Raw genomic sequence first — 22,428 nt, 5'->3', positions numbered from 1 at the left:
AGAAAGTGTTTGGAAACTTCCTGTGCGGAATAATCCGGAACACAAATCCTGTTATCATTAGGAGGTTTGTTCAATAAAATGTGAATTGTCCTCTTCTAGTTGTCACCTGAGAATTCTGCCGACTTATTTACATCAATTATTGGGGGAAATGAGAAAATATCATCTGCAGAATCATTGGGAACACGGTGTATCTACACGAGACGAGGTGCCGCCATTACTATCCGGATGGTACGAGGTGCCGCCATTACTATCTACAGGTACGAGGTGCCGCCATTACTATCAGCACGAGACGAGGTGCCGCCATTACTATCTACACGAGACGAGGTGCCGCCATTACTATCTACATGAGACGAGGTGCCGCCATTACTATCTACACGAGACGAGGTGCCGCCATTACTATCTACAGGTACGAGGTGCCGCCATTACTATCTACACGAGACGAGGTGCCGCCATTACTATCTGCAGGTACGAGGTGCCGCCATTACTATCTACACGAGACGAGGTGCCGCCATTACTATCTGGATGGTACGAGGTGCCGCCATTACTATCTACACGAGACGAGGTGCCGCCATTACTATCTGGATGGTACGAGGTGCCGCCATTACTATCTACATGAGACGAGGTGCCGCCATTACTATCCGGATGGTACGAGGTGCCGCCATTACTATCTACACGAGACGAGGTGCCGCCATTACTATCTACACGAGACGAGGTGCCGCCATTACTATCTACACGAGACGAGGTGCCGCCATTACTATCTACACGAGACGAGGTGCCGCCATTACTATCTACACGAGGCGAGGTGCCGCCATTACTATCTACACGAGACGAGGTGTCGCCATTACTATCTACACGAGACGAGGTGCCGCCATTACTATCTACACGAGACGAGGTGCCGCCATTACTATCTACACGAGACGAGGTGCCGCCATTACTATCTGCAGGTACGAGGTGCCGCCATTACTATCTACACGAGACGAGGTGCCGCCATTACTATCTGCAGGTACGAGGTGCCGCCATTACTATCTACACGAGACGAGGTGCCGCCATTACTATCTGCAGGTACGAGGTGCCGCCATTACTATCTACACGAGGCAAGGTGCTGCCATTACTATCTGGATGGTACGAGGTGCCGCCATTACTATCTACACGAGACGAGGTGCCGCCATTACTATCTACACGAGATGAGGTGCCGCCATTACTATCTACATGAGACGAGGTGCCGCCATTACTATCTACATGAGACGAGGTGCCGCCATTACTATCTGCATGAGACGAGGTACCGCCATTACTATCTGCATGAGACGAGGTGCCGCCATTACTATCTACACGAGACGAGGTGCCGCCATTACTATCTGCACGAGACGAGGTGCCGCCATTACTATCTACACGAGGCGAGGTGCCGCCATTACTATCTACACGAGACGAGGTGCCGCCATTACTATCTACACGAGACGAGGTGCCGCCATTACTATCTGCAGGTACGAGGTGCCGCCATTACTATCTACACGAGACGAGGTGCCGCCATTACTATCTGCAGGTACGAGGTGCCGCCATTACTATCTACACGAGGCAAGGTGCTGCCATTACTATCTGGATGGTACGAGGTGCCGCCATTACTATCTACACGAGACGAGGTGCCGCCATTACTATCTACACAAGATGAGGTGCCGCCATTACTATCTACATGAGACGAGGTGCCGCCATTACTATCTACATGAGACGAGGTGCCGCCATTACTATCTACATGAGACGAGGTGCCGCCATTACTATCTGCATGAGACGAGGTACCACCATTACTATCTGCATGAGACGAGGTGCCGCCATTACTATCTACACGAGACGAGGTGCCGCCATTACTATCTACATGAGACGAGGTGCCGCCATTACTATCTACATGAGACGAGGTGCCGCCATTACTATCTACACGTGACGAGGTGCCGCCATTACTATCTACACGTGACGAGGTGCCGCCATTACTATCTACAGGTACGAGGTGCCGCCATTACTATCTACACGAGACGAGGTGCCGCCATTACTATCTACACGAGACGAGGTGCAGCCATTACTATCTACACGTGACGAGGTGCCGCCATTACTATCTACACGTGACGAGGTGCCGCCATTACTATCTACACGAGACGAGGTGCCGCCATTACTATCTGCATGAGACGAGGTGCCGCCATTACTATCTACACGTGACGAGGTGCCGCCATTACTATCTACACGAGACGAGGTGCCGCCATTACTATCTGCAGGTACGTGGTGCCGCCATTACTATCTACATGAGAGGAGGTGCCGCCATTGCTATCTACACGAGACGAGGTGCCGCCATTACTATCTACAGGTACGAGGTGCCGCCATTACTATCTGCATGAGACGAGGTGCCGCCATTACTATCTACAGGTACGAGGTGCCGCCATTACTATCTGCATGAGACGAGGTGCCGCCATTACTATCTGCAGGTACGAGGTGCCGCCATTACTATCTACACGAGACGAGGTGCCGCCATTACTATCTGCAGGTACGAGGTGCCGCCATTACTATCTACACGTGACGAGGTGCCGCCATTACTATCTACAGGTACGAGGTGCCGCCATTACTATCTACACGAGACGAGGTGCCGCCATTACTATCTACACGAGACGAGGTGCAGCCATTACTATCTACACGTGACGAGGTGCCGCCATTACTATCTACACGAGATGAGGTGCCGCCATTACTATCTGCATGAGACGAGGTGCCGCCATTACTATCTACACGTGACGAGGTGCCGCCATTACTATCTACACGAGACGAGGTGCCGCCATTACTATCTGCAGGTACGTGGTGCCGCCATTACTATCTACATGAGAGGAGGTGCCGCCATTGCTATCTACACGAGACGAGGTGCCGCCATTACTATCTACAGGTACGAGGTGCCGCCATTACTATCTGCATGAGACGAGGTGCCGCCATTACTATCTACAGGTACGAGGTGCCGCCATTACTATCTGGAGGTACGAGGTGCCGCCATTACTATCTACACGAGACGAGGTGCCGCCATTACTATCTGGAGGTACGAGGTGCCGCCATTACTATCTACACGTGACGAGGTGCCGCCATTACTATCTACAGGTACGAGGTGCCGCCATTACTATCTGCATGAGACGAGGTGCCGCCATTACTATCTACAGGTACGAGGTGCCGCCATTACTATCTGGAGGTACGAGGTGCCGCCATTACTATCTACACGTGACGAGGTGCCGCCATTACTATCTACAGGTACGAGGTGCCGCCATTACTATCTGCATGAGACGAGGTGCCGCCATTACTATCTACAGGTACGAGGTGCCACCATTACTATCTGGAGGTACGAGGTGCCGCCATTACTATCTACACGAGACGAGGTGCCGCCATTACTATCTGGAGGTACGAGGTGCCGCCATTACTATCTACACGTGACGAGGTGCCGCCATTACTATCTACACGAGACGAGGTGCTGCCATTACTATCTGCATGAGACGAGGTGCCGCCATTACTATCTACACGTGACGAGGTGCCGCCATTACTATCTACACGAGACGAGGTGCCGCCATTACTATCTACACGAGACGAGGTGCCGCCATTACTATCTACACGAGACGAGGTGCCGCCATTACTATCTACACGAGACGAGGTGCCGCCATTACTATCTGCAGGTACGAGGTGCCGCCATTACTATCTACATGAGAGGAGGTGCCGCCATTACTATCTACACGAGACGAGGTGCCGCCATTACTATCTACACGAGACGAGGTGCCGCCATTACTATCTACACGAGACGAGGTGCCGCCATTACTATCTGCAGGTACGAGGTGCCGCCATTACTATCTACACGAGACGAGGTGCCGCCATTACTATCTACACGTGACGAGGTGCCGCCATTACTATCTACACGAGACGAGGTGCCGCCATTACTATCTACAGGTACGAGGTGCCGCCATTACTATCTGCATGAGACGAGGTGCCGCCATTACTATCTACAGGTATGAGGTGCCGCCATTACTATCTGGAGGTACGAGGTGCCGCCATTACTATCTGGAGGTACGAGGTGCCGCCATTACTATCTACACGAGACGAGGTGCCGCCATTACTATCTACACGAGACGAGGTGCCGCCATTACTATCTACACGAGACGAGGTGCCGCCATTACTATCTGGAGGAGACGAGGTGCCGCCATTACTATCTGCATGAGACGAGGTGCCGCCATTACTATCTACATGAGACGAGGTGCCGCCATTACTATCTACACGAGACGAGGTGCCGCCATTACTATCTACACGAGACGAGGTGCCGCCATTGCTATCTACACGAGACGAGGTGCCGCCATTACTATCTACACGAGACGAGGTGCCGCCATTGCTATCTACACGAGACGAGGTGCCGCCATTACTATCTGGAGGTACGAGGTGCCGCCATTACTATCTGGAGGTACGAGGTGCCGCCATTACTATCTGGAGGTACGAGGTGCCGCCATTACTATCTGGAGGTACGAGGTGCCGCCATTACTATCTGGAGGTACGAGGTGCCGCCATTACTATCTGGAGGTACGAGGTGCCGCCATTACTATCTGGAGGTACGAGGTGCAGATACTTTCTCTCTCTCCTCCTTCTCTGGCAATTGTTTAGTTTCCCAAATGCACTCACCTGACTCGGTGATCACATGACCAGGAACTGCACTGACTTCCTTGTCAGACTCCATGATGTTGTCACTTGGCTTCATAATCTCCAACATGAACCATTGTACTGGCTGTGTGTGCCCCAGTCTGTGCCAGTGTACCTGTACGGGGATCGAGAGATGGATGGATGGATGAGAAGGATGGATGGATGAGAAGGATGGATGGGAAGGATGGATGGATGAGAAGGATGGATGGATGAGAAGGATGGATGGATGAGATGGATGGATGAGAACGATGGATGGATGAGAAGGATGGATGGATGGATGAGATGGATGGATGAGATGGATGGATGGATGAGAAGGAAGGATGAGATGGATGGATGAGAACGATGGATGGATGAGAAGGATGGATGGATGGATGAGATGGATGGATGGATGAGAAGGATAGATGAGATGGATGGATGAGATGGATGAATGGATGAGAAGGATGGATGAGATGGATGGATGAGAAGGATGGATGGATGAGAAGGATGGATGGATGGACGGATGAGAAGGATGAATGAGAAGGATGGATGGATGAGAAGGATGGATGGATGGATGAGATGGATGGATGGATGAGAAGGATGGATGAGATGGATGGATGAGATGGATGAATGGATGAGAAGGATGGATGAGATGGATGGATGAGAAGGATGGATGGATGAGAAGGATGGATGGATGGACGGATGAGAAGGATGAATGAGAAGGATGGATGGATGAGAAGGATGGATGGATGAGAAGGATGGATGGATGAGAAGGATGGATGGATGGATAGACAGAAAAACCACCAACACAGATATACATTGATAAAGCAATACACAGAGTAAGCCGACCATTCACCGAGCCTGCAGGCCGAACGATAACAAATCAGATTCCCCCATCCATGCTATAGAGCCCGGTTGGATCAGCTTCCCCGTCCATGCTATAGAGCCCGGTTGGATCAGCTTCCCCGTCCATGCTATAGAGCCCGGTAGGATCAGCTTCCCCCGTCCATGCTATAGAGCCCGGTAGGATCAGCTTCCCCCGTCCATGCTATAGAGCCCGGTTGGATCAGCTTCCCCCATCCATGCCATGGAGCCCGGTAGGATCAGCTTCCCCCGTCCATGCTATAGAGCCCGGTAGGATCAGCTTCCCCCGTCCATGCTATAGAGCCCGGTAGGATCAGATTCCCCCATCCATGCTATAGAGCCCGGTAGGATCAGCTTCCCCCGTCCATGCTATAGAGCCCGGTAGGATCAGCTTCCCCCATCCATGCTATAGAGCCCGGTTGGATCAGCTTCCCCCGTCCATGCTATAGAGCCCGGTAGGATCAGCTTCCCCCGTCCATGCTATAGAGCCCGGTAGGATCAGCTTCCCCGTCCATGCTATAGAGCCCGGTAGGATCAGCTTCCCCCATCCATGCTATAGAGCCCGGTAGGATCAGCTTCCCCGTCCATGCTATAGAGCCCGGTAGGATCAGCTTCCCCCATCCATGCTATAGAGCCCGGTAGGATCAGCTTCCCTGTCCATGCTATAGAGCCCGGTAGGATCAGCTTCCCCCATCCATGCTATAGAGCCCGGTAGGATCAGCTTCCCCCGTCCATGCTATAGAGCCCGGTAGGATCAGCTTTCCCCGTCCATGCTATAGAGCCCGGTAGGATCAGATTCCCCCGTCCATGCTATAGAGCCCGGTAGGATCAGCTTCCCCCGTCCATGCTATAGAGCCCGGTTGGATCAGATTCCCCCGTCCATGCTATAGAGCCCGGTAGGATCAGATTCCCCTGTCCATGCTATAGAGCCCGGTAGGATCAGCTTCCCTGGTCCATGCAATAGAGCCCGGTAGGATCAGCTTCCCCCGTCCATGCTATAGAGCCCGGTTGGATCAGATTCCCCCATCCATGCTATAGAGCCCGGTTGGATCAGATTCCCCCGTCCATGCTATAGAGCCCGGTAGGATCAGCTTCCCTGGTCCATGCAATAGAGCCCGGTAGGATCAGCTTCCCCCGTCCATGCTATAGAGCCCGGTTGGATCAGATTCCCCCGTCCATGCTATAGAGCCCGGTTGGATCAGATTCCCCCGTCCATGCTATAGAGCCCGGTTGGATCAGATTCCCCCGTCCATGCTACCCCACCCCCTTCCAATGACATGAGCTGGGTAGAGTCATCCCACCACCACCACTCACAGTGTGCCCAGAGCAGACATGGAAGTACCTGTACAGGATGAAGTCCCTGGATTCTTTGCTGGAAGAGCCCCTCATCTCCGGCTTTGAGTGGTCCGCAGTCCTCCAACATCCGCACAGGCATGCCAGGGACTAGAACCCGCTTCATGTACTCCATGTGGTCACCCCGATGGGGGACATGTGATGGGACCTTCAGCCGGTGTTCTCTGTGGGAGATCCTGAGACCTGGAGGAGAGACTCCTCTATGAATGGAGGATTTGGTGGCATTCCCCGTCCAGCCAGTAGGAGGCGTCTCAGGGACCCAGCCCATCACCAGCACCAGTTCACAGATCAGGTTCCCCATGGCCATGCTGAAATCAAACTGTCGCTGGAGGCGGGACTTCTCCGTGTCATCTGGCCAATCATTGCTGAGCTGGTCCTCCAGGGAAGTCACACATAGGAAACGCTTCACCAATGAGAAGATCTGCTTCCCCGGGATCTGCGAAGAGGACCACAAATGTCAGCTCTACAGACCAGACATGAGGCCCCTCCCCCAACACCCCCACCCAAGTACATGAGGCCCCTCCCCCAACACCCCCACCCAAGTACATGAGGCCCCTCCCCCAACACCCCCACCCAACTACATGAGGCCCTTCCCCCAACACCCCCACCCAAGTACATGAGGCCCCTCCCCCAACACCCCCACCCAAGTACATGAGGCCCCTCCCCCAACACCCCCACCCAACTACATGAGGCCCTTCCCCCAACACCCCCACCCAAGTACATGAGGCCCTTCCCCCAACACCCCCACCCAAGTACATGAGGCCCCTCCCCCAACACCACCCAACTACATGAGGCCCTTCCCCCAACACCCCCACCCAAGTACATGAGGCCCTTCCCCCAACACCCCCACCCAAGTACATGAGGCCCCTCCCCCAACACCCCCACCCAACTACATGAGGCCCCTCCCCCAACACCCCCACCCAACTACATGAGGCCCCTCCCCCAACACCCCCACCCAACTACATGAGGCCCTTCCCCCAACACCCCCACCCAACTACATGAGGCCCTTCCCCCAACACCCCCACCCAAGTACATGAGGCCCCTCCCCCAACACCACCACCCAACTACATGAGGCCCCTCCCCCAACACCACCACCCAACTACATGAGGCCCCTCCCCCAACACCACCACCCAAGTACATGAGGCCCTTCCCCCAACACCCCCACCCAAGTACATGAGGCCCTTCCCCCAACACCGCCACCCAACTACATGAGGTCCCTCCCCCAACACCGCCACCCAACTACATGAGGCCCCTCCCCCAACACCACCCAACTACATGAGGCCCCTCCCCCAACACCCCCACCCAAGTACATGAGGCCCCTCCCCCAACACCACCACCTAACTACATGAGGCCCCTCCCCCAACACCACCACCCAACTACATGAGGCCCCTCCCCCAACACCACCACCCAACTACATGAGGCCCTTCCCCCAACACCGCCACCCAAGTACATGAGGTCCCTCCCCCAACACCGCCACCCAACTACATGAGGCCCCTCCCCCAACACCACCCAACTACATGAGGCCCCTCCCCCAACACCACCACCCAACTACATGAGGCCCCTCCCCCAACACCACCACCCAACTACATGAGGCCCCTCCCCCAACACCACCGAACTACATGAGGCCCCTCCCCCAAAACCACCACCCAACTACATGAGGCCCCTCCCCCAACACCACCACCCAACTACATGAGGCCCCTCCCCCAACACCACCACCCAACTACATGAGGCCCCTCCCCCAACACCACCCAACTACATGAGGCCCCTCCCCCAACACCACCACCCAACTACATGAGGCCCCTCCCCCAACACCACCACCCAACTACATACCTGAGGGAGGTGCACCCCTTCAAAGGAGATGGATTGTTCCTCTGAGCTGGTTGTCTCAGCAAAGAGTTGCAGCAACGTGAACCGCGACTCGAAGTCCATGTGATGTTCGATCCCCTCCTGCTGACCGAGCGAGAGAAGTACATGGGCCCGGCTCCCTGCAAAACATGGCGCCATTATTACCCATCATCCCGGAGGACGGGGCCCGGCTCCCTGCAAAACATGGTGCCATTATTACCCATCATCCCGGAGGACGGGGCCCGGCTCCCTGCAAAACATGGCGCCATTATTACCCATCATGCTGCAGGACGGGGCCCGGCTCCCTGCAAAACATGGCGCCATTATTACCCATCATCCCGGAGGACGGGGCCCGGCTCCCTGCAAAACATGGCGCCATTATTACCCATCATCCCGGAGGACGGGGCCCGGCTCCCTGCAAAACATGGCGCCATTATTACCCATCATGCTGGAGGACGGGGCCCGGCTCCCTGCACAACATGGCGCCATTATTACCCATCATGCCGGAGGACGGGGCCCGGCTCCCTGCAAAACATGGCGCCATTATTACCCATCATGCTGGAGGACGGGGCCCGGCTCCCTGCAAAACATGGCGCCATTATTACCCATCATGCCGGAGGACGGGGCCCGGCTCCCTGCAAAACATGGCGCCATTATTACCCATCATGCTGCAGGACGGGGCCCGGCTCCCTGCAAAACATGGCGCCATTATTACCCATCATGCCGGAGGACGGGGCCCGACTCCCTGCAAAACATGGCGCCATTATTACCCATCATGCTGGAGGACGGGGCCCGGCTCCCTGCAAAACATGGCGCCATTATTACCCATCATGCTGCAGGACGGGGCCCGGCTCCCTGCAAAACATGGCGCCATTATTACCCATCATGCAGCAGGACGGGGCCCGGCTCCCTGCACAACATGGTGCCATTATTACCCATCATGCCGGAGGACGGGGCCCGACTCCCTGCAAAACATGGCGCCATTATTACCCATCATGCTGGAGGACGGGGCCCGGCTCCCTGCACAACATGGCGCCATTATTACCCATCATGTGGCAGGACGGGGCCCGGCTCCCTGCAAAACATGGCGCCATTATTACCCATCATGCTGGAGGACGGGGCCCGGCTCCCTGCAAAACATGGCGCCATTATTACCCATCATGCAGCAGGACGGGGCCCGACTCCCTGTACAACATGGCGCCATTATTACCCATCATACTGGAGGACGGGGCCCGGCTCCCTGCAAAACATGGCGCCATTATTACCCATCATGCTGCAGGACGGGGCCCGACTCCCTGCAAAACATGGCGCCATTATTACCCATCATGCAGCAGGACGGGGCCCGGCTCCCTGCAAAACATGGCGCCATTATTACCCATCATGCTGGAGGACGGGGCCCGACTACCTGCAAAACATGGCGCCATTATTACCCATCATACTGCAGGACGGGGCCCGACTCCCTGCAAAACATGGCGCCATTATTACCCATCATGCTGGAGGACGGGGCCCGACTACCTGCAAAACATGGCGCCATTATTACCCATCATGCTGGAGGACGGGGCCCGACTACCTGCAAAACATGGCGCCATTATTACCCATCATACTGCAGGACGGGGCCCGACTCCCTGCAAAACATGGCGCCATTATTACCCATCATGCAGCAGGACGGGGCCCGGCTCCCTGCAAAACATGGCGCCATTATTACCCATCATGCAGCAGGACGGGGCCCGGCTCCCTGCAAAACATGGCGCCATTATTACCCATCATGCAGCAGGACGGGGCCCGGCTCCCTGCAAAACATGGCGCCATTATTACCCATCATCCCGGAGGACGGGGCCCGGCTCCCTGCAAAACATGGCGCCATTATTACCCATCATGCTGCAGGACGGGGCCCGGCTCCCTGCAAAACATGGCGCCATTATTACCCATCATGCTGGAGGACGGGGCCCGGCTCCCTGCAAAACATGGCGCCATTATTACCCATCATACGGCAGGACGGGGCCCGACTCCCTGCAAAACATGGCGCCATTATTACCCATCATGCAGCAGGACGGGGCCCGGCTCCCTGCAAAACATGGCGCCATTATTACCCATCATGCAGCAGGACGGGGCCCGGCTCCCTGCAAAACATGGCGCCATTATTACCCATCATGCAGCAGGACGGGGCCCGGCTCCCTGCAAAACATGGCGCCATTATTACCCATCATCCCGGAGGACGGGGCCCGGCTCCCTGCAAAACATGGCGCCATTATTACCCATCATGCAGCAGGACGGGGCCCGGCTCCCTGCAAAACATGGCGCCATTATTACCCATCATGCTGGAGGACGGGGCCCGGCTCCCTGCAAAACATGGCGCCATTATTACCCATCATGCTGCAGGACGGGGCCCGGCTCCCTGCAAAACATGGCGCCATTATTACCCATCATGCAGCAGGACGGGGCCCGGCTCCCTGCACAACATGGCGCCATTATTACCCATCATGCCGGAGGACGGGGCCCGACTCCCTGCAAAACATGGCGCCATTATTACCCATCATGCTGGAGGACGGGGCCCGGCTCCCTGCACAACATGGCGCCATTATTACCCATCATGTGGCAGGACGGGGCCCGGCTCCCTGCAAAACATGGCGCCATTATTACCCATCATGCTGGAGGACGGGGCCCGGCTCCCTGCAAAACATGGCGCCATTATTACCCATCATGCTGCAGGACGGGGCCCGGCTCCCTGCACAACATGGCGCCATTATTACCCATCATGCCGGAGGACGGGGCCCGACTCCCTGCAAAACATGGCGCCATTATTACCCATCATGCCGGAGGACGGGGCCCGACTCCCTGCAAAACATGGCGCCATTATTACCCATCATGCTGGAGGACGGGGCCCGGCTCCCTGCACAACATGGCGCCATTATTACCCATCATGTAGCAGGACGGGGCCCGGCTCCCTGCAAAACATGGCGCCATTATTACCCATCATGCTGGAGGACGGGGCCCGGCTCCCTGCAAAACATGGCGCCATTATTACCCATCATGCAGCAGGACGGGGCCCGACTCCCTGTACAACATGGCGCCATTATTACCCATCATGCAGCAGGACGGGGCCCGGCTCCCTGCAAAACATGGCGCCATTATTACCCATCATACTGGAGGACGGGGCCGAACTCCCTGCAAAACATGGCGCCATTATTACCCATCATGCAGCAGGACGGGGCCCGGCTCCCTGCAAAACATGGCGCCATTATTACCCATCATACTGGAGGACGGGGCCCGGCTCCCGCAAAACATGGCGCCATTATTACCCATCATGCTGCAGGACGGGGCCCGACTCCCTGCAAAACATGGCGCCATTATTACCCATCATGCTGGAGGACGGGGCCCGACTCCCTGCAAAACATGGCGCCATTATTACCCATCATGCTGGAGGACGGGGCCCGACTCCCTGCAAAACATGGCGCCATTATTACCCATCATGCTGGAGGACGGGGCCCGACTCCCTGCAAAACATGGCGCCATTATTACCCATCATACGGCAGGACGGGGCCCGGCTACCTGCAAAACATGGTGCCATTATTACCCATCATGCTGGAGGACGGGGCCTGGCTCTCTGCAAAACATGGCGCCATTATTACCCATCATGCAACAGGACGGGGCCCAGCTACCTGCAAAACATGGCGCCATTATTACCCATCATGCAGCAGGACGGGGCCCAGCTACCTGCATAACATGGTGCCATTATTACCCATCATGCAACAGGACGGGGCCCGGCTCCCTGCAAAACATGGTGCCATTATTACCCATCATGCTGGAGGACGGGGCCCGACTCCCTGCAAAACATGGCGCCATTATTACCCATCATACGGCAGGACGGGGCCCGGCTACCTGCAAAACATGGTGCCATTATTACCCATCATGCTGGAGGACGGGGCCCGGCTCTCTGCAAAACATGGCGCCATTATTACCCATCATGCAGCAGGACGGGGCCCAGCTACCTGCATAACATGGTGCCATTATTACCCATCATGCAACAGGACGGGGCCCGGCTCCCTGCAAAACATGGCGCTTTTGTTACCCATCCAACATACCCAACCTCTATCGGTGATGGACTGGAGGTCAAAGTCTGGAGCTTTGGAAAGCCAGAAGTCATTAGCTGCCCCTCACTTATGAGACCTATCAGCTCCTTATCCCGCCTCCTCACTGAGCCTCCAATCACGGCACCCTTACCCTCCACTATCCAATGTATAATGAAGACGTCCCACCTGCGTCATGTGATGCGAGGGCACGTAACATGTTGCAGGCGTGTTTACGAAGCTCCTTCTGAGGATCACAAAGCATCTTCAAGAGCAGGTCCACAGCTCCGGTCTCCTTGAAGACCCCAGCCAGGGATCCAATGATGGCATAGGCACGGAGCACATGAATGGTGTTGAGGATGGTGGAACTGGGGACGAAGCTCTGGGACATCTGAATGGTGGCCCTCTGAACCAGGATCCGTACATCCTTGATCATATCCACCACAATCTCCTCATTAGGAAGACCAGAAGTCTTTGCTTGTGAGAAGCCCCGCCCCTCAGGTGTACCCTTTCCCAGCAGAGTGGGGCAGTTGGTGGAAACTTCCTTTGCCGACATCCACAGCAGGATATTCGGAGACTTGATCTCCGTCTGTGAGGCGGCTCCATTATTCCCGGCCACATTCTCCACATTCTGCAACGACCATCTGATTAGATACTCGGTCTGTCCATCCGGGTTCAACCGTTGCCGCAATACCTCCACCGGCTGGACCTGCAGCTTGGAATCCAACTGTACCAGGAGGCGGCCATCCTTCATCTCCAACATGGTGGAAACCTGAGAGAAGGAAAAAGATGACAGGAAGCAGTGAATGGATTACCGGCAGTACCACCCACGGTCCTCATTGGCCCCTTTCTTCCATGGATCATCAGCCTATCAGAGGAGACATAAGACATGGAGTGGGTGGGGCACTGTGTTATAAAAAGCTGAAGAGGATGGCAGTCAAGTCTGTCCATCTGATCTCAGACATGGGACTCCCTGAATAAGGGGCACCATACACGATGGGAAGGGGCACCATACACGATGGGAAGGGTCACCATACACCATGGGAAGGGACACCACACACCATGGGAAGAGACACCACACGATGGGAAGGGTCACCATACACGATGGGAAGGGACACCACACACCATGGGAAGGGACACCACACACCATGGGAAGGGACACCACACACCATGGGAAGGGACACCACACACCATGGGAAGGGACACCACACACCATGGGAAGAGACACCACACACCATGGGAAGGGACACCACACACCATGGGAAGGGACACCACACACCATGGGAAGGGACACCACACACGATGGGAAGGGTCACCACACACCATGGGAAGGGACACCACACACCATGGGAAGGGACACCACACACCATGGGAAGGGACACCACACACCATGGGAAGGGTCATCACACACGATGGGAAGGGACACCACACACGATGGGAAGGGACACACACACCATGGGAAGGGACACCACACACCATGGGAAGGGACACCACACACGATGGGAAGGGACACCACACACGATGGGAGGGGTCACCATACAAGATGGGAACGAAAACCACACACCATGGGAAGGGACACCACACACCATGGGAAGGGACACCACACACCATGGGAAGGGACACCACACACCATGGGAAGGGACACCACACACCATGGGAAGGGACACCACACACCATGGGAAGGGACACCACACACCATGGGAAGGGACACCAAACACGATGGGAGGGGTCACCATACAAGATGGGAAGGGACACCCTACACCATGGGAAGGGTCACCACACACCATGGGAAGAGAAACCACACACCATGGGAAGGGACACCACACACCATGGGAAGGGACACCACACACCATGGGAAGGGACACCACACACCATGGGAAGGGACACCACACACCATGGGAAGGGACACCATACACCATGGGAAGGGTCACCACACACGATAGGAAGGGTCACCACACACCATGGGAAGGGTCACCACACACGATGGGAAGGGTCACCACACACAATGGGAAGGGTCACCACACACCATGGGAAGGGACACCACACACCATGGGAAGGGTCACCACACACCATGGGAAGGGACACCACACACCATGGGAAGGGACACCACACACCATGGGAAGGGACACCACACACCATGGGAAGGGACACCACACACCATGGGAAGGGTCACCACACACCATGGGAAGGGTCACCACACACGATGGGAAGGGTCACCACACACGATGGGAAGGGACACCACACACGATGGGAAGGGTCACCACACACGATGGGAAGGGTCACCACACACGATGGGAAGGGTCACCACACACGATGGGAAGGGTCACCACACACGATGGGAAGGGTCACCACACACGATGGGAAGGGTCATCACACACCATGGGAAGGGTCACCACACACCATGGGAAGGGTCACCCCACACGATGGGAAGGGACACCACACACCATGGGAAGGGTCACCACACACCATGGGAAGGGTCATCACACACCATGGGAAGGGTCACCACACAGCATGGGAAGGGTCACCATACATGATGATACCACTTCACCCAGAAAATCGCTGCGATGACAAATGTTTCGGCGTTCTCGTATTTGTCTCTTCGGTTTGTATCGGTGACACAAACAAGTGAAGAAACAAAAATCCAAATCTGACCCATTCCAAGCAAAACCCCCTAAAATGGACAGAATTATTGGCACCTTCTCAGAATTGTAAGAAATAATCGCATCCCAAGTCTGTGATGTTCCTGTAATTTGTCATTAATCTCCCCCGTGTCCATGGCCATGACAACAGAAATCCCACCGACAACCGGGGACACCTTTCTGTTAGGTGTCTCTGAGGGCCACATGGAGCATGGAGGAGAGGAAGAGCAGCAAAAAATTGTCTGAGGATTGGAGAACAAAGATGGTGGAAAAGCATGGACAATCTCAGGGTGACAAGTCCATCTCCAGAGACCTTCATGTTCCTGTGTCCACTGTGCGCAATATTGTCAGGACATTTCCAGCCCATGGCACTGGAGCTGATCTCCCTGGACGTGGACGAAAGAGAAAAATCGATAAAAAGATTGTAACGAAGGATTGCTGGAATGGTGGCTAAAGAACCTCCATCAACTTCAGTTGAATCCAAGCCGACCGTCAGGCACAGGGTACAATGGTGTCACCTCCCACTGTCCATGGCCATCTGAATGAAAAGGGGCGCTATGGGAGGGGACCCAGGAGGACCCCACCGCTGACACAGAAATATGGGAGGAGACCCAGGAGGACCCCACCGCTGACACAGAAATATGGGGGGAGACCCAGGAGGACCCCACCGCTGACACAGAAATATGGGAGGGGACCCAGGAGGACCCCACTACTGATACAGAAATATGGGAGGAGACCCAGGAGGACCCCACCGCTGACACAGAAATATGGGAGGGGACCCAGGAGGACCCCACCGCTGACACAGAAATATGGGGGGAGACCCAGGAGGACCCCACCGCTGACACAGAAATATGGGAGGAGACCCAGGAGGACCCCACCGCTGACACAGAAATATGGGAGGAGACCCAGGAGGACCCCACCGCTGACACAGAAATATGGGGGGAGACCCAGGAGGACCCCACCGCTGACACAGAAATATGGGAGGGGACCCAGGAGGACCCCACTACTGATACAGAAATATGGGAGGAGACCCAGGAGGACCCCACCGCTGACACAGAAATATGGGAGGGGACCCAGGAGGACCCCACCGCTGACACAGAAATATGGGGGGAGACCCAGGAGGACCCCACCGCTGACACAGAAATATGGGAGGGGACCCAGGAGGACCCCAATGCTGACACAGAAATATGGGAGGAGACCCAGGAGGACCCCACCGCTGACACAGAAATATGGGAGGAGACCCAGGAGGACCCCACTGCTGACACAGAAATATGGGGGGAGACCCAGGAGGACCCCACTACTGATACAGAAATATGGGAGGAGACCCAGGAGGACCCCACCGCTGACACAGAAATATGGGAGGGGACCCAGGAGGACCCCACCGCTGACACAGAAATATGGGAGGAGACCCAGGAGGACCCCACCGCTGACACAGAAATATGGGAGGGGACCCAGGAGGACCCCACCGCTGACACAGAAATATGGGGGGAGACCCAGGAGGACCCCACTGCTGATACAGAAATATGGGAGGAGACCAAGGAGGACCCCACTACTGATACAGAAATATGGGAGGAGACCCAGGAGGACCCCACCGCTGACACAGAAATATGGGGGGAGACCCAGGAGGACCCCACCGCTGACACAGAAATATGGGGGGAGACCCAGGAGGACCCCACCGCTGACACAGAAATATGGGAGGAGACCAAGGAGGACCCCACCGCTGACACAGAAATATGGGGGGAGACCCAGGAGGACCCCACCGCTGACACAGAAATATGGGGGGAGACCCAGGAGGACCCCACCGCTGACACAGAAATATGGGGGGAGACCCAGGAGGACCCCAATGCTGACACAGAAATATGGGAGGAGACCAAGGAGGACCCCACCGCTGACACAGAAATATGGGAGGGGACCCAGGAGGACCCCACCGCTGACACAGAAATATGGGGGGAGACCCAGGAGGACCCCACCGCTGACACAGAAATATGGGAGGAGACCCAGGAGGACCCCAATGCTGACACAGAAATATGGGGGGAGACCCAGGAGGACCCCACCGCTGACACAGAAATATGGGAGGAGACCCAGGAGGACCCCACCGCTGATACAGAAATATGGGAGGAGACCCAGGAGGACCCCACCGCTGACACAGAAATATGGGGGGAGACCCAGGAGGACCCCACCGCTGATACAGAAATATGGGAGGAGACCCAGGAGGACCCCACCGCTGACACAGAAATATGGGAGGAGACCCAGGAGGACCCCACCGCTGACACAGAAATATGGGAGGAGACCCAGGAGGACCCCACCGCTGATACAGAAATATGGGAGGAGACCCAGGAGGACCCCACCGCTGATACAGAAATATGGGAGGAGACCCAGGAGGACCCCAATGCTGACACAGAAATATGGGAGGAGACCCAGGAGGACCCCACCGCTGACACAGAAATATGGGAGGAGACCCAGGAGGACCCCACCGCTGACACAGAAATATGGGAGGAGACCCAGGAGGACCCCAATGCTGACACAGAAATATGGGAGGAGACCCAGGAGGACCCCAATGCTGACACAGAAATATGGGAGGAGACCCAGGAGGACCCCACCGCTGACACAGAAATATGGGGGGAGACCCAGGAGGACCCCACCGCTGACACAGAAATATGGGGGGAGACCCAGGAGGACCCCACCGCTGACACAGGAATATGGGAGGAGACCCAGGAGGACCCCACCGCTGACACAGGAATATGGGAGGAGACCCAGGAGGACCCCACTGCTGACACAGGAATATGGGAGGAGACCCAGGAGGACCCCACTGCTGACACAGAAATATGGGGGGAGACCCAGGAGGACCCCACCGCTGACACAGAAATATGGGAGGAGACCCAGGAGGACCCCACTGCTGACACAGAAATATGGGAGGAGACCCAGGAGGACCCCACTGCTGACACAGAAATATGGGGGGAGACCCAGGAGGACCCCACCGCTGACACAGAAATATGGGAGGAGACCCAGGAGGACCCCACCGCTGACACAGAAATATGGGAGGAGACCCAGGAGGACCCCAATGCTGACACAGAAATATGGGAGGAGACCCAGGAGGACCCCACCGCTGACACAGAAATATGGGAGGAGACCCAGGAGGACCCCACCGCTGACACAGAAATATGGGAGGAGACCCAGGAGGACCCCACCGCTGACACAGAAATATGGGAGGAGACCCAGGAGGACCCCACCGCTGACACAGAAATATGGGAGGAGACCCAGGAGGACCCCAATGCTGACACAGAAATATGGGAGGAGACCCAGGAGGACCCCAATGCTGACACAGAAATATGGGAGGAGACCCAGGAGGACCCCACCGCTGACACAGAAATATGGGGGGAGACCCAGGAGGACCCCACCGCTGACACAGAAATATGGGGGGAGACCCAGGAGGACCCCACCGCTGACACAGGAATATGGGAGGAGACCCAGGAGGACCCCACCGCTGACACAGGAATATGGGAGGAGACCCAGGAGGACCCCACTGCTGACACAGAAATATGGGGGGAGACCCAGGAGGACCCCACCGCTGACACAGAAATATGGGAGGAGACCCAGGAGGACCCCACTGCTGACACAGAAATATGGGAGGAGACCCAGGAGGACCCCACTGCTGACACAGAAATATGGGGGGAGACCCAGGAGGACCCCACCGCTGACACAGAAATATGGGAGGAGACCCAGGAGGACCCCACCGCTGACACAGAAATATGGGAGGAGACCCAGGAGGACCCCAATGCTGACACAGAAATATGGGAGGAGACCCAGGAGGACCCCACTGCTGATATAGAAACAGATTGGAAGCCAGATTGGATTTGGGGGGTCACAGTCCCTCCAGTCACACGTGGTGGGGGGTCACAGTCCCTCCAGCCACACATGGTGGGGGGGGTCACAGTCCCTCCAGTCACACATGGTGGGGGGGGTCACAGTCCCTCCAGTCACACATGGTGGGGGGGGGTCACAGTCCCTCCAGTCACACATGGTGGGGGGTCACAGTTCCTCCAGTCACACATGGTGGGGGGGGGGTCACAGTCCCTCCAGTCACACATTGTGGGGGGGGGGGGGGTCACAGTCCCTCCAGTCACACATGGTGGGGGGGGGTCACTGTCCTTCCAGTCACACATGGTGGGGGATTCACAGTCCCTCCAGTCACACATGGTGGGGGGATTCACAGTCCCTCCAGTCACACATGGTGGGGGGGGGGGGGGTCACAGTCCCTCCGGTCACACATGGTGGGGGGGTCACAGTCCTTCCAGTCACACATGGTGGGGGGGGGGTCACAGTTCCTCCAGTCACACATGGTGGGGGGGGGTCACAGTCCCTCCAGTCACACATGGTGGGGGGGGGGTCAAAGTCCCTCCAGTCACACATGGTGGGGGGGGGGGTCAAAGTCCCTCCAGTCACACATGGTGGGGGGGGTCACAGCCCCTCCAGTCACACATGGTGGGGGGATTCACAGTCCCTCCAGTCACACATGGTGGGGGGGGGGGGTCACAGTCCCTCCGGTCACACATGGTGGGGGGGTCACAGTCCTTCCAGTCACACATGGTGGGGGGGGGGGTCACAGTCCCTCCAGTCACACATGGTGGGGGGGGGTCACAGTCCCTCCAGTCACACATGGTGGGGGGGGGGGTCAAAGTCCCTCCAGTCACACATGGTGGGGGGGGGGGGTCAAAGTCCCTCCAGTCACACATGGTGGGGGGGGTCACAGCCCCTCCAGTCACACATGGTGGGGGGGGGGGGGTCAAAGTCCCTCCAGTCACACATGGTGGGGGGGGGGGGGTCAAAGTCCCTCCAGTCACACATGGTGGGGGGGGTCACAGCCCCTCCAGTCACACATGGTGGGGGGGGGGGTCACAGTCCCTCCAGTCACACATGGTGGGGGGGGGGTCACAGTCCCTCCAGTCACACATGGTGGGGGGGGGTCACAGTCCCTCCAGTCACACATGGTGGGGGGTCACAGTCCCTCCAGTCACACATGGTGGGGGGTCACTGATGGTTTGGGGGTGCTTTGCTCCTTCAGGCACTGGAGGTCTTGGCCGTTGGGAAACGGAACCTTCCAATCTGAGGGACCCGGAGCAGTCGGGGAAAGGAACCCTTCCAATCTGAGGGACCCGGAGCAGTCGGGAAAGGAACCCTTCCAATCTGAGGGACCCGGACCAGTCGGGAAAGGAACCCTTCCAATCTGAGGGACCCGGAGCAGTCGGGAAAAGGAACCTTCCAATCTGAGAGACCCGGAGCAGTCGGGAAAAGGAACCCTTCCAATCTGAGAGACCCGGAGCAGTTGGGGAAAAGAACCTTCCAATCTGAGAGACCCGGAGCAGTCGGGGAAGGAACCCTTCCAATCTGAGAGACCCGGAGCAGTCGGGAAAGGAACCCTTCCAATCTGAGAGACCCGGAGCAGTTGGGGAAGGAACCCTTCCAATCTGAGAGACCCGGAGCAGTCGGGAAAAGGAACCCTTCCAATCTGAGAGACCCGGAGCAGTCGGGAAAAGGAACCCTTCCAATCTGAGAGACCCGGAGCAGTCGGGAAAAGGAACCCTTCCAATCTGAGAGACCCGGAGCAGTCGGGAAAAGGAACCCTTCCAATCTGAGAGACCCGGAGCAGTCGGGAAAAGGAACCCTTCCAATCTGAGAGACCCGGAGCAGTCGGGAAAAGGAACCCTTCCAATCTGAGAGACCCGGAGCAGTCGGGAAAAGGAACCCTTCCAATCTGAGAGACCCGGAGCAGTCGGGAAAAGGAACCCTTCCAATCTGAGAGACCCGGAGCAGTTGGGGAAAAGAACCTTCCAATCTGAAGGACCCGGAGCAGTTGAGAAAAGGAACCCTTCCAATCTGAGGGACCCGGAGCAGTTGGGGAAAGGAACCCTTCCAATCTCAGAGACCCGGAGCAGTTGGGAAAAGGAACCCTTCCAATCTGAGAGACCCGGAGCAGTTGGGAAACGGAACCCTTCCAATCTGAGAGACCCGGAGCAGTCGGGAAAAGGAACCTTCCAAACTGAGAGACCCGGAGCAGTCGGGGAAAGGAACCCTTCCAATCTGAGAGACCCGGAGCAGTCGGGAAAAGGAACCCTTCCAATCTGAGAGACCCGGAGCAGTCGGGAAAAGGAACCCTTCCAATCTGAGAGACCCGGAGCAGTCGGGAAAAGGACCCTTCCAATCTGTGAGACCCGGAGCAGTCGGGGAAAGGAACCCTTCCAATCTGAGAGACCCAGAGCAGTCGGGGAAAGGAACCCTTCCAATCTGAGAGACCCGGAGCAGTCGGGAAAAGGAACCCTTCCAATCTGAGAGACCCGGAGCAGTCGGGAAAAGGAACCCTTCCAATCTGAGAGACCCGGAGCAGTCGGGAAAAGGAACCCTTCCAATCTGAGAGACCCGGAGCAGTCGGGGAAAGGAACCCTTCCAATCTGAGAGACCCGGAGCAGTCGGGAAAAGGAACCCTTCCAATCTGAGAGACCCGGAGCAGTCGGGAAAAGGAACCCTTCCAATCTGAGAGACCCGGAGCAGTCGGGAAAAGGAACCCTTCCAATCTGAGAGACCCGGAGCAGTCGGGAAAAGGAACCCTTCCAATCTGAGAGACCCGGAGCAGTCGGGAAACGGAACCCTTCCAATCTGAGAGACCCGGAGCAGTCGGGGAAAGGAACCTTCCAATCTGAGAGACCCGGAGCAGTCGGGGAAAGGAACCCTTCCAATCTGAGGGACCCGGAGCAGTCGGGAAAGGAACCCTTCCAATCTGAGGGACCCGGAGCAGTCGGGAAAAGGAACCTTCCAATCTTAGAGACCAGGAGCAGTTGGGGAAAGGAACCCTTCCAATCTGAGAGACCCGGAGCAGTTGGGAAAAGGAACCCTTCCAATCTGAGAGACCCGGAGCAGTCGGGGAAAGGAACCCTTCCAATCTGAGAGACCCGGAGCAGTCGGGGAAAGGAACCCTTCCAATCTGAGAGACCTGGAGAAGTTGG

The 22,428-nt window shown here is 56.6% G+C and overlaps 1 protein-coding gene across 3 annotated transcripts in view; it reads right to left on the bottom strand.

Annotated features, from left to right (window-relative positions):
- Window positions 1-22,428, bottom strand: part of LOC149429846 (cullin-9-like) — a 53,963-nt gene that overhangs the window by 30,179 nt on the left and 1,356 nt on the right. For all 3 annotated transcript variants that reach the window (XM_089666408.1, XM_089666407.1, XM_089666409.1), the window contains exons 2-5: window positions 12,981-13,563; window positions 8,710-8,864; window positions 6,869-7,315; window positions 4,669-4,801 (exon numbers count right to left, since the gene is read on the bottom strand). In XM_089666408.1, the coding sequence (XP_089522534.1) occupies window positions 4,669-4,801; window positions 6,869-7,315; window positions 8,710-8,864; window positions 12,981-13,554 (1,309 nt within the window). In that variant the 5' untranslated portion in view covers window positions 13,555-13,563. The remainder of the gene's footprint in view (window positions 1-4,668; window positions 4,802-6,868; window positions 7,316-8,709; window positions 8,865-12,980; window positions 13,564-22,428) is intronic.

This window comes from Staurois parvus, unplaced genomic scaffold, assembly GCF_062004578.1.
Source record: "Staurois parvus isolate SC_StPar_1 unplaced genomic scaffold, SC_StPar_1.0 ptg002692l, whole genome shotgun sequence".
Classification (NCBI taxonomy): Eukaryota; Metazoa; Chordata; class Amphibia; order Anura; family Ranidae; genus Staurois; species Staurois parvus.
The sequence above is the reverse complement of the archived record's forward strand: the minus strand, read 5'-3'. Positions and strand labels throughout refer to the sequence as shown.